The 13,696-nt window shown below is 29.0% G+C and overlaps 2 protein-coding genes across 2 annotated transcripts; both read left to right on the top strand.

The window, feature by feature from the left end:
- The first annotated feature begins 598 nt into the window (after positions 1 to 598).
- On the top strand, positions 599 to 2,816 carry LOC113847305 (HMG-Y-related protein A-like). The gene is made up of 2 exons (XM_027476316.1): positions 599 to 885; positions 1,305 to 2,816. The coding sequence occupies exons 1-2, from the start codon at positions 835 to 837 to the stop codon at positions 1,788 to 1,790; spliced, it is 537 nt and encodes a 178-aa protein (XP_027332117.1). The 5' UTR covers positions 599 to 834; the 3' UTR covers positions 1,791 to 2,816.
- Positions 2,817 to 6,329: 3,513 nt separating this feature from the next.
- LOC113874465 lies at positions 6,330 to 8,219 on the top strand. The gene is made up of 7 exons (XM_027512688.1): positions 6,330 to 6,476; positions 6,576 to 6,662; positions 6,767 to 6,961; positions 7,069 to 7,233; positions 7,347 to 7,400; positions 7,543 to 7,689; positions 7,848 to 8,219. Exons 1-7 carry the CDS (start codon positions 6,330 to 6,332, stop codon positions 8,217 to 8,219), a joined length of 1,167 nt encoding a protein of 388 aa, XP_027368489.1.
- Positions 8,220 to 13,696: the final 5,477 nt, after the last annotated feature.

Raw genomic sequence — 13,696 nt, 5'->3', positions numbered from 1 at the left:
TATATAATATTTATTGAAGACAAATTATTTACGCTAAAAATTATCAAATTTACAAGGACTTGAGTTTTTTTATTCAAGCAATTAATAAAAATTAAAAAAATGTCAATGTTCAAACCAAGATAACGAGTATAATTTCAAAAATATTTTAGTCCTTCAAGAATAATTTTTTTCTATTAAAATTATGACATTTAATGTATATGTTTATTTTAAACTATTTTTAATAAAAATGGAAAATTATTAAATTAAGAATAATAACTGTTAAAAAAATAGATACTATAAAAAGATCGAAATTTTGCCCGTAGATTTTCAACCTGCAACTCTCCTAAAATTTGAATGAAAAAAAAAAAACCATTTTTATATATAAAAAATGAGTTAAAAATTGGGATAGTCTCTACCTGAAAACTTCATCCAAAAAGAACGAGCATGCAAAAAAGACAACGGGGTACCTTCAAAAATTTCTGTGAACTAGCACATTCCTGCCACGTCATCGATCCAAGTGACCTTCTCCAAACAGATTCTCAACCGTTGGATCATCATCTTTTTGGTGATTCCTAGCCGTCCATATTCTCGTAAAGATGAACAAAGGAGAGTTGTAAAAGAGGCATGAAGTTTTTTTCTTTTTTCTTTTTAATTAATTTTCTTTCCAATTTTTAATTTATTTATCTTCCTTTAAATTCAATCCTCAGATCTTTGTAAGAGTCATCCATATCAAACCCTTCACTCGCCTGAAAAATTTTGAACCTGCCTCAGTTAAAGTTTTGCATTTTTTTGCCTCGCTTGGTTGGGTGAGGGTACTGTTCAAGCTTTGGAACTTCTTCACAACCTGCATCTTCAATGGCTACTGAAGAGGTTAACAAACCTCCATCGCTTCCTCCATACCCTGAGGTAATTCACATCAAAATCAAGATTCCCCTTTTTATTTATTTTCCAAGATTAAATCTTGTGGCAATTTTCCCAGTAAAGTTGGAAGATTTTACCCTGATCTATTTGATCTGTTCAATTTTACTTTCATGGGTTGTTTGTTTTGTTCACTGGGCTAAAATCTTGACCATTTTTGGCAACAAGGGAGGAAAAAAGTTAGGGTTTTAGAGCAATTCAAGCAAAAGATAAGAAACCTTTTATTTTTTGAAACTTTTCCTTTAATGAAATTTTACCCTTGAGTGCTTTGTTTTTCTGACAAACCCTTAAACAAGATTTAAGATTTTTCACAACATCTTAGCTCTGTTGCTTAAAAAGACTTCATTTTTGGAGATGCTTACCAATTTCTTACTCTAGGTATGCTGATGCTGTTGTTACTGTTGTAGATGATAATGAAAGCACTGGAAGCCCTGAATGAACCCAGCGGATCTAACAAATCAGCGATATCTAAGTACATAGAATCTACCTATGGTGAGTTACCAGAAGGCCACTCAACCCTTTTGTCACATCACCTCAACAAGATGAAAGATGGTGGAGAACTTGTGTTCTGGAAGAACAACTACATGAAACCTGACCCAAATGCCCCACCAAGGAGAGGCCGTGGAAGGCCCCCAAAACCAAAGGTTCCTTTGCCTCCAGGCACTGTTCTGTCCCCTCCAAGGCCAAGGGGTCGCCCCCCAAAGGACCCGAATGCCCCACCAAAGCCACCAAAGGCTAAGGTGTCCACTGGAAGTGGCAGGCCTAGGGGTAGGCCAAAGAAGATTGCTCGGTCACCGGCGGTGGCGGCTCCTGCCACCGTCTCTAGTGGAAGGCCAAGAGGTAGACCTCCCAAGGTGAAGCCTCAATTGACAGAAGTCAGTGTTGAATCATAGAGTGGTTCCTTTGTCTTGATGTCAAATGTAGTGATCTACTTCGTAGAAGTGGTGGGTGTGGTCTTAGATTTTGTGTTAATGTAATTGCTTTGTAAAATTATGTAGTGGTAGCTAGCTTATTATGAGGCTTTGTTGGTTTTTCTTTCTAATTATCAAAGAGGACAGTGACTTGAGCTGATGATGATTTAGTTACCTTCTCATTGTTGTGTTCTCAAGTTCTAACTTAAAAATTCATAATGTGGAAAAGGGTTGTTGTTTCAGACTTTAATGTGGTTGTTATTCTTGGTGGGTGTGTGGCCAAAGCGATCATTAAGAACACCCCGTATTTAAAACAAGTTTATGAGTCAATGTGTGAAAGCCCTGTAGATAAAGATAGGGAAAGGAGAAGCTCAAGGTGATATGATGTAATAAGTTTGACTCTTGCTTGATATCTGGACATCAACTTATGTAAGAACCTCGTACGCTACAATCTATATTCCCATGTTTTCGTTGATAAGACCTCTTCAGTGTGCTGTGAAGTCGTTGTTTCCTTGGTGGAGAAAATTCCCTGGCCTGGTTTGACCACTAGCCGTATTGTTATGTCCTTTCTTTCTATCGTCTCTTTCTCTCTCCGCGGTGAGACAGATTGGTACCTTGTGTCATTGGTCAAATACTCAATTTTGCATTGAGTCAGCACTGAGTTGGTCACAGTATGGAAATGGAATTTAAATTTTGGGTCACGAAGGGGTGGATCCTAATGGGATTCAATTATATGGTCTTTACGACTTTAACCCTTACGAAGTTCGATAAATGATGGACCTTCATATGAACGCCATGTGCCTAGTATTTTGGATGCTGAATATGAACCGTATTTTCCTTAATCGTTTTTTTCATTGGAAGGATCTTCAGGAAGTTTAAAATTTTTTACACTATTTAATTTTTTTGATTTAATTTATATTTAACTATTAGTAAAATAATAAATTATAATTTGTTAAATGTAAGTTAAATAAATTTTTTTTAAATTTATATCAATGTAAGAATATGCTGTTATATATATATATATATATGAAAGTAGCAAAAAGATAGGAAAATAAGAAAAAATTTAGTGTGTTGCAAGAGGTTAAACACATACTACATTGTTAATGCTTCTTATATTTATCCTATTAAAAAATTTTAACAAATATATTTAAAGCATGTTTGTTTGTAATTTTTTTAAAAAACTTTTCTTTTTAAAAAGTAAAAATACATTATATAATATAATATTATAATATAACATTATTTAAATTTTTTCTTATTGTTATTAAATTGTGTAATTATTTTAAAAATAATATTAAAATTAATTGTAGAAATTAAATGTGTATTTTAATAATTAAAATATTATTATTTAATGTCTTTAAAATTAAGTTTAAACATTTAAGAATAGTAACTTTTTATTGAAAAAAAAAATACATTTAACACATTAAATTTTTAAAAGCATGATACATATTTTTGATTAATTTTTTTTTGAGTATTTAAATTCTGTCTTAAAGATTGAGTTTAACATTTTTTTTATAAAAATTAACAACACATAACCAAATATGCTATGTGTATCTAAACCAACTAAATTTTATGAATAGAATGAGTTAATTTATTAAATATATTTTATTAAATATTTTGTGTTAAATAAATTACTACATTTTTTAAATATTTTTAATATAATAAATATTTTAAATAAATATTTTAAATATTTTAAAAAATATTTTAAATATTTTAAAAAAATATTTTTTATTGTATGTCCATGACCTATGTTACATTATTAAAACTCTATAGATGAATCTTCTTATCATAGCTCATTTCTAACACAAATTTTCAAAGAAAACACATTGCCACAACTTCATTCTTCACTCTATGTTTCATTATTTCTTTTTAACTAAAGATATCTTTCAATCAATAACTAAAATTTAAACTTTTTAAGACGTAATGATCATCAAAATACGTTTTATCTCTCTAAAGTTCTTTTCTTTAATATTCCACCTTTTAATTCTATTTCATTTATCACTCAAATAAATATAATAAACAATAACCGATGAAAAAAAAAAAATACACCATCATTCATTAGTGTAAATAATATAGCGATAACAAAATCACATTTTATAAAAGATGGTATAAGAGTCAATCTATCCTACATTGTATCACATCACATAGACTTATTGGTAAATGAACTAATTTGTTCAACATCACATTCTAAGGTGAGCATATATCCTTTAGGCAATCGTAAGTTCATAGATTTTGTGAACCAATTTGCATGTAACATTTTTTTAAATGAAAATTTGAAATTTTTATATTTTATGATAATTTATTTATTTTTAAATTGTTAATTTGAAAATATCTCATTAAAATAACTTTACAATAAAATGATATGAATTTATATTATAATTTTTCTCTAGTTAGCTCAGGGGTTATGAAACCCTCCGTGCATCAACTAATAAAGTAAAGGCTTTAGTTTTAATAATTTAATGTCATCTTATTGATTACTTACCTTCTAAGCTTTTTTTTATACATTTTAATCTTTATTTTTTCCAAGTTAATCCCTTTTAATTATTGTGAATTTTATATTAGAGTTGGTCTAATAACTAATTACCCCATACACGGATTATTATGAAACCTATCCCCAAATCTTTCAAGTCCAGTCGATAAAAGAATATTCTCTTCATCTTATAAGCAAAATTAGAGACAAAGGTAAAGTAAGGAGGTTGAACTAGAAATTCAAAGTCAAACGCTTCAATTATATATATCAATCTAAAATATGGGAGTAAGCAAAGAGGAATGTTGTTATGAACCCCTAAAATATCATTTTTTTATACCACAAATTAATGATGATATGAACGAAGTTGTATTCAAGAGTTGATTGAATAGAACATTAAAAATCAAGCTTTTGGATTTTCAAAGATTAACAAAAAGATTGAAAAAAAAAAGTTATTGGAGGCAAGGGTTGAAGAAAGGTAGCATATAATCAACAAAATGCAACTTTTTGAATAAAGATATCTAGTGTGTTGAAAAAGGTTGAATCTATCTATTTATAATTTATAATTTGTAAGTGTAATTTAGTTAATTCAAATAAGCAAAAATGTTTAGAAAACATCATTTGGAATGTTTACTATGCTATTCTTATATTTGTACGATTAAAAAAACTTAAAAACTTAGAATATACATAAATCTTGTTTTTAGTCCTTACATGATATAATATTGTTTGAAAGAATTACTAAACTATTGTTATTAAATCATGTTATATTTTTGTCAATGATACTAAAGTTAATTACAGGAATTAAATATTTAATTTTTTTATTATCATCCTTTAAAATTAAATTTAAACATATAAAAAAGCAATTTTTTTTTATAAAAAATATATTTAATACATTAAATTAATAAAAGTGTGATATATATTTTTAATAAAAAAATACTCCAATACTTAACCAAATATGCTATATGTATTCAAACCAACTAAATTTTCTGAATCAATTAATTAAGAAGTTTTTTTTTTTTCAATGAATCTATAATATAATGTATTAAATATATTTTATTAAATACTTTATATTAGTTAAATAAGTAGCTATTATATATTTTTTTATATAATAAATATTTTTTAACATTTATAACAATTTTTTACTTCTTATTGTATGTCCATCACCTACACCTAGGATACATTATAAAACTCTACTGATAAATATTCCTATGATAGGTCAATTTTAACACAAACTTTGAAAGAAAACACATTATTACCCTTCATTCTTCACTCTGTAATTATTTTATTTTTTTAACTAAATATCTTTCAATTAATAAGGAAAATTAATTTTTTTAAAGCGTAAATAATATCGAAATAAAATTTATCACTCATTTTTTTTATATTACAAAGAAACAATATAATATTTTATCTCTCAATAAAGATTTTCAGTCAATAAGTTTTACCACCAAAATAAACGATATAATATTTTATGTATTATGTATAGACTTTAGTAATAACTATTTCTTCTTTTACTTAATTATAGTGTCATTGTTTAAGAAAAATTATTTAATCATTGCCGCAATATTTTCAATTAATTCATCAAATTAATTATTTTTTAGAAATATATTACAATTGTTCAGAATTGTTTAATAATAATAATAAAATCCTCAAAATAGTGACAAAACCTGAAATTAATAAATGTGATCTCAATTAGAGATTTACTTGAATCCAGATATTGTATTACTACTTAATTTTCTTTCGCGTTGGTATATTATACATTAGAAATGTTATTATAAAAATAAAAAGAAAATAATCATTTAATAAATTTTCATTATTAAGTCAGGCAATTAATTTCATTAATTTATTAAGATTTCTTTTAGGGAAAAGATAAAGTAAAATAAATCTGAAAACGGAAATATATTATTTTGATTAGGAATTATTACAAAATTTAATTAGCAATTATTTTAGTTATATTCAGTTTTAGTATTTTTGTTTCATTTCTCACCACAGCTTTAGTATAAAATAGGTGACAGTAAAACATGATTTATCATCATTTTGTTCAACAATAGAGTTTGAAAATGAATAATACATTCCTTTTTGTGTTTATTTTGGTGACTTGGAGCATCATTCACAACGTTGATGGCATTAAAAATACGCTAAAAGAAGACTTGGAGTTGGAGAGCCATCTAAAGCTCGCGAACAAGCTCTCTGTCAAGAGTATTCATGTATTTCATACTCTTCTTATACTTCATGCTTCCTTTTGTTGAATTAATATCACCACATGGTTTAATAATTTTGTTTATTTTGTATTTTGGTTTATGAAGACGAAGTTTGGAGACACTGTTGATTGCATTGATATTAACAAGCAGCCATCACTTGATCACCCTTTACTAAAGAATCACAAGTTGCAAGTAAAGTGACATATATAAACTCTATTTGACCGTTGTTAATTTTGAGTCTTTGTTTGATTAAATTTGTTCTTTCAATGATTTTTGCTTCTTTTCTTTAATTGTAGAGAAAACCTACCTTTCAAAAATCAATTGGAAAAACTAGTGTAAAGAATTCACTAGTTAGATCCAAATTTTTGCTCGAGAAGCACTCGTGTCCAATCGGCACTGTTCCTATTCAGAGGACAACAAAAGAGGATCTCATAAGAACGAAATCATTATTAAATTATCATATGTTGACCAAAGATATTCCCGGTACCCATGTAAGTTTCTTTGTACAACCAAGTTTGAAATATTCTTAGGTTATTTTTTGTAAATCACATTCCATTGTTCCAGTATTAGAGTAGTAATGCGATTCATGATTTTGTAGGTGGCAGAGGTAACTCTTTTATCAAATTTCGGTCCTTATTATGGAGTTAGTGGAGATACTAGCATTTATAATCCAAAAGTAGAGAAGGATCAAATTAGTGCTTCACATTTATGGGTTGAGAATGGACCTGTAGAAAATAACAACAGAATTGTCGCTGGATGGCATGTGAGTTTTAATTTGTGCATTTTACCATATATATATATATATATAAATTTAAATGGACGTGGCTTGTTAATTTGTTTCAATTTGATGACATGTATCCCATGTATTGGTATTAGGTGGCCCCACAATTATATGGTGATAATGCAACTCATGTTTACTCAGCATGGACGGTAATGATCGATTCATTAAATATATTTTTGTTAACTTCAGTTAATTTGATAATTTTGTTCAAGTAATTATCTTTTACAACAAAGTGTTTTTAATTTTATTCCTTCAAATAATAACAACGCGCAATGTGTTCACAATTGTCAGTCAGATAATTTCAAGAAGACAGGATGTTACAATTATCACTGTCAAGGTTTTGTTCAAACTGATAACCGAATCTACCTTGGTACACGTGCGGAAAAAACATCTGTCTATGGTGGAGATATATACGAGGTTTCGATTTCTCTAATACAGGTAATATTCGAGTTATAAAATTTTCATTATAAAAAGATAGAATTATATAAGGTTAAAATTAATTTAATTTCTCATCTATACATTCTTGTTAAATACAATGACAAGATTAGGAATATCGTATAGAATGATATATTCACAAAAGTTTATGTATGTTATAGGACTCGATGACTAAAAATTGGTGGTTAAACATGGAAAATAGAAGTATTGGATATTTTCCAGCAGCTTTATTTTCCAACATGAGCACAGCTGGTCAAGTGGGATGGGGTGGAAGAACAAGAACAACTGCAGGTACCCGCAGTCCTCCAATGGGATCTGGAGCCTTTCCTGATGACAACTTCGTCCATGCATCTTATTTTAGACATGTTTATTTTAAGAATACAACAGAACAAAGTTATGGACCTCAGATATATCAAGCACAAACATTCACAGACAAACCTGAGTGCTTTGGTGTTCAATACTATGGAGATCAAGGAAGGGATGTTGGCTATTCTCTCCAATTTGGAGGACCCGGTGGTAATTGCGGGAATTAGTTCATTTTTCAATCAAGTTTTGTATCAAGTTCAAAAATTAAATAAATTAATGTCATTGTCTTTATTTAAAAGAATTTCTTTTCATATATATCTTTTTTGCACTTGTAATTTTCATAATGCTATTCATTTTCATTTTATGTTTGCTTAAGAAAATTCAAAAACAAAATTATACAAATTTTTTTCGCTGAGTAATTAAAGAGCATGTTTTAAGTAGAAAAAAAAAACATGCTATTTTATAATCAAATGAAAATTTTCAAAATTCATGCTATTTTATAAGTGAGACAATAACCAAAGATATCATAAAATAGTTATTTCTTAAGTTCTTTAAATTGTTACTACCATTGTGTAAATAATATAATTTGTTACATTTAGCGTAATACGATGTAAACTCGTGTAATAATATCTGAAAATTTTGATAACTTCAACAAACGTTACATAAAAGATTTTGATTAAGTGACATACAATGCATTGAGAGAAAATTGAGGTAAAATATTCAAAGTAAAGTCTCAAAATTAAATGTTTTAGCATGAAAAACCTTCATATGAAACTTTTATACAAAATACATGCCTTGATTTCTATCCAGTTTTCCTTTTTTTTTCCTGCTAACTTAATATTTTTATTCATTGAAGAAGTGACACGGTGCTTTGTGTCGCTTCTATACATATATTTTTAACCAAATAACAACACTCATGACAGAATTGTGTTGCAACATTATATATATTTTTATTTAAAAATTTAAAATAATGTCATTATCTTTGAACATCTTTTCATATAATTTTTTTTCGCTTGTAATTTTCGTAATGCTATTCATTTTTATTTTATGTTTGCTTCAAAAAATTCAAAAACAAAATTACACAACCTTCATTTTTTTTAATCTCCAACACAACCTAACCTCCATGCTTGTTATGGGTTTCCTTTTTTTTTTTCTTTAATCACAATACTGTTAATCTATTAGCACAATGTATATGAAGGTTGCGAAGCAACACCCTTTGTATTATCCATGGAAATCACTGTGCTCATACAGAGAGTTTCGCTTTGGTAACTTTACATCGAAATTAAAAACTAAATGAAATAAACAGTACGTGAACAGCATGATAACAGTAATTTATATAAAATTTTAAGCATTTGATGAGGGATCAAAGAAAGTGATGTGAAATTTATATAAATTTTGAAGCAAAGGTCAATGGTTGTCCTCCATGGGTGCCAGAGGTTGCGCTGGAGCTTGGTTTTCCGGTGAATTGGGGAGTGGAAACTGTCTAGCTAATCCTCGACGTTCTTCCCTTATGAGGGAGCACTTGACTATAAGAACAATGAGGATGACCAAAGTAAGGAGCACTCCAGTGGTAATTGCAACGGGTTTCAGCCATGCTGGTGGGTGGAAGCTGTAATTGGGACGAGTTAGCGGAGCCTTGTGGAATTGATCCGAAGGAGAAGGGGAAGAGGCCATTAGAATTCAGAGAGAAAGTGAGTGGTACGTGAAGAAGTTGGGGAAGAAGCAGGAGTATATGCAGATTTATATAGGCCGCAGGAGGATAGCTCATCAAAAGCTTTGCAGAAGAAGCTGATATAGGAAAGGATATCTTGTTGAAGGGTGTGTGGTAAAACCTCGTTTCTGCTCGTTATAGGATACTCTATGGTACCGTGCAAAAGGCCTTTTCTTTTTTTGTCAGTATGAACATTAATGAAATTAAAGTGGCTGAATGCAACTTTTTGCCATCTATTGATTTACTATTAAGAAAATATTGTTTGCTTCTCACTTCCTGCATTTCTCTTTTCCGCTCAAAACTCGTTACCTCAATGAAAATTTGCTATACTTGGTTGGTTCTTAACCCTTTCAGCTTACTACTTGGAGAGCTTATCCGTTTCAGAAAGGCTACGACCCTTTCACAACAGGTTACCCTCTTGAGATAGTTATGCAAAATCACCAACTTGTATGTTGTTCACTTTTGCCTACTAAAACTACTTTTTCTGTATAATCAAGATAAGCATAAAACAAGGCCTCAGATACAAACTATTTAAGTTTTGAGCAAGAAAATTAGAGAAACTAGTCTAGTATTACTAAAGCAATTATAAGAAGAGAGAAATAAACTTATACTTTTTCTCAGATCTAAGAGTATAAAGGAATCACATGATATTTAACTAGAAAAACAATTTGAATTATAAAAGAATCCAATCCTTAACTTCACTACAGTTGTGTTTGGGTGAGAGATTTTAAAATTTTAAAAAATAATGAAAGTATGAATGATGTTTATAAGTTAAGTATGAGAAGAATTATGAATGATAAATATAAAAAGTTAAGTATAATAAAGAGAATTTTAAATTTTTTATTAAAATAAGTTATTTAAAATTTTTTCTATTTGATTTAAATATTATTAAGTTAAACTTTTGTATTATTTTAAAATTCATTCTATTTTACATTAAAAGTTAACACCATTTTGTTAAGAAACGTTGATAAGACTCTTTGCACAATTTGTTATAGCTAGAATCACTTTTCATGTATTAGAAGCTAAAAACTAACCAGGGAACAATGTTGAACTCATAGTGCTTATACCATGTATTCTTGTAATTCCTTTTGGTTCAAGGCAACCTTTCAGGTTTTAACGTAGACAATTTTTTTCTTGCGTTAAGCTTCATCGTCTCTAGCTATTAACCAGAGTTAAGATAAATTTCTACAGAACACTGGGTTATGAAGACCTCCATAAGCCAATCTTTAGTCATAGACAATTTTGTGTTGCATTTTTTAAGGTAAGAAGTAAGGAAGGTTTGAATGATATGTGATAAAGATGGTAATTATGAAAAATTACTGAGAACATTTATATTTAAAAACGTATTTTAAAGTTTAAATAATGACTTAAGTTTATATATATATATATATATATATATATATATATACATATTTTTAATTTTAAAATTTTAATTTAGCATACATTATTTTATTTTGTAATACAAAAGTTTAAATCTATAATATAATAATAAATAATTTTTATTTTATTTAATAGATTGTGTCATGTGATATTGTACGAAAAAGGAAAAAATAGTGTCAGAAATTTTTTTATAGTAAAAAACTTTGTAAGAAAAAGTTTAAAAACATTAAAAGTGGTAAAAAAAAAAACATGCATTGCACGGAGAATTTTATCGTACATGCATCACCATGCACCAACACGCCTTTTTGCAGCACAGACGGCCATGACACACTATTCTAACGGCGACTTCCCCTTCTCCCTCCCGTCATTTCGACAATACTCTTAATAAATTTTCATATAAAACAATATACTTTATATCAAAGCCTTTACTCTTAACCTTTGTTTAACACTCGTATATCATCTTCAGCACATCATTCCTCCATAACCAATTAAAAATAAACAATATGTTTTTATCACAATTTGAAATTTTTATATTGAAAAATAATGTTTGAAGAGTAAAAACTATTTATATTTATTTTTTAAAGATCACGATTCTATTTAATTTTTAAACTATAAAATATGTTTAATTGACTATATATCTAAAATACATAAATAAATAATTTTAAAAAATATTTAATACTTTTTTATAAAGTAAAAATATATCTTAATAAATAATAAAAATTATTATTATAGAATTTAATACGCATTAAACAATTTTTTGACACCATTCCGAATTAGTCTTTGATAGCAAAAAAGTTCAGTTTAGCCTTCTTGTTTCATTTAAGAGGCAGAGTTAAGTTTTTAACCTTATTTCATTTAAGAATCATTGTTTTATCCCATATATGCATCAGCTTGTTTCATTTAAGAGTCAGTTAAATTTAGCCTTGTTTCATATAAGAATCAGAGTTAAAATTTAGCATTATTTCCTTTAAGAATCAGAGTTAAATTTAGCCTTATTTCATTGAAGAGTCAGTTTTATCCGCATGAGGGTGTTATCATATATGCATCAGCTTGTTTCATTTCAGAGTTAGAGTTAAAGAATAAGAGTTTTATCCGTACGAGAGTGAGTGTTATCATATATGCATCAGCATGCACCAGAGTGATTTGGGTATGAGAGTCTTATTGGTACCAGAGTGTTATCATCTAAGCATCAGCATGCATCCAACGACGCCTTTTTCTTTCTTATTTAACACTGTTGTAGCACACAAGGATGACACAGAATTCTAATGGCGACTTCCCCTTCTTCCTCCCGTCGTTTCCACAAGGCCGTTCTTTTGAATGATCCGGATTACACCTCTTGTCCACCAGCGTGGCTGAAACCGATAGAATATACCACTGGCACGCTCTTCGCTTTTCTCCTCCTCCTCTTTATAATTCTTGTAACCAAGTGCTGCCTCCTGGTAAGAGAAGTACATCGCCGAAATTGCCCAATAGTCCCACTCCCTCACACACCAGAAGACCATGCTCCGGCATAACCTCAATCACCCGCCAAGCACAACCATTAACTCTGTTTCCTTCCTTTGATCCTTTCTGAAATTTAAAATTAAAATGTTGCAATGCAATATAATGTGTACTCTGAATATTATATAAATTAATGTTCAACTGGCTCATGCTGGGGTTAGAGTTAAAAGTAAATAAATTAAGGATCAAAGGTGATTTCTGGTCTTGTCTCACTAGGAGGCAACACTTGGTTATAGAAGGAAGACGACGACCAAAGCGAGAAGCGTTCCAGTCGTAAATGCAACGGGCTTCAGCCATGCTGGTGGAGGAGAAGTGTAATCCGGATCATTCAACAGAGCGGCCTGGTGGAGGAGATGTTCTTCTCTTACTACTGTCCATAACATCTATATTCGAAGAACTTCATGGCAAAGAAGATGAAGATTTTCATAGAAAAGAAAAAAGAAGATCAAGAAAATCCACTAAGTTGCACATAATTTATAATATCGTTGAGGGTGAAATACTTCTTCTTCCTAATGACATAGATTACTGAAATGGGTGTGAGGCAATTGCCAAAAAATATCTCCCTCTATGTTGGCACCAAGTTCATGATTGAAAAAGAGTGACGGAGTTAATGGTTATGCATTAAGAAATTTAGACTTATAATCATTTTGTTTATATATTTTTTTATTTGTTGTTAAGCTATTAATGTAAGACTATTATTTTAACATTTTTTTTGTTAAATTTAATTAGTTTTAATTTAGTTGTGACTTATATTTTATTTATTTTTATTTTAGTGTGGGTTTGTATTTGAAATTGGGTCTTTAAGTCAGATTTTTAATTAATTAATTAATTGTTTGAGTCTGTTTCTCTTAATTTTGATTTTTTTTTTACTTAAAATCTAGTATTATAGCACCTCAACTCTCCAATCTCTAAGAAGAAAAGTTCCTGAGTAGCAAATAAAGTTTCAAGATAATTTCAAGTCCATTCAATAAGAAACAAGGTGTTTACAGTAAAACATGATGATTTGTAAATAAATAATCCAAAAATAATCTGAAGATTGAATTTACGTCTTTTTTAGGTTATTTTAAGTGTGTTGTTAACATAACAATAAAATTGGTGTTATGAAATAAAGGA

Source organism: Abrus precatorius, unplaced genomic scaffold (genome assembly GCF_003935025.1).
Source record: "Abrus precatorius isolate BTA unplaced genomic scaffold, Abrus_2018 Scaffold8, whole genome shotgun sequence".
Classification (NCBI taxonomy): domain Eukaryota; kingdom Viridiplantae; phylum Streptophyta; class Magnoliopsida; order Fabales; family Fabaceae; genus Abrus; species Abrus precatorius.
The sequence above is the reverse complement of the archived record's forward strand: the minus strand, read 5'-3'. Positions and strand labels throughout refer to the sequence as shown.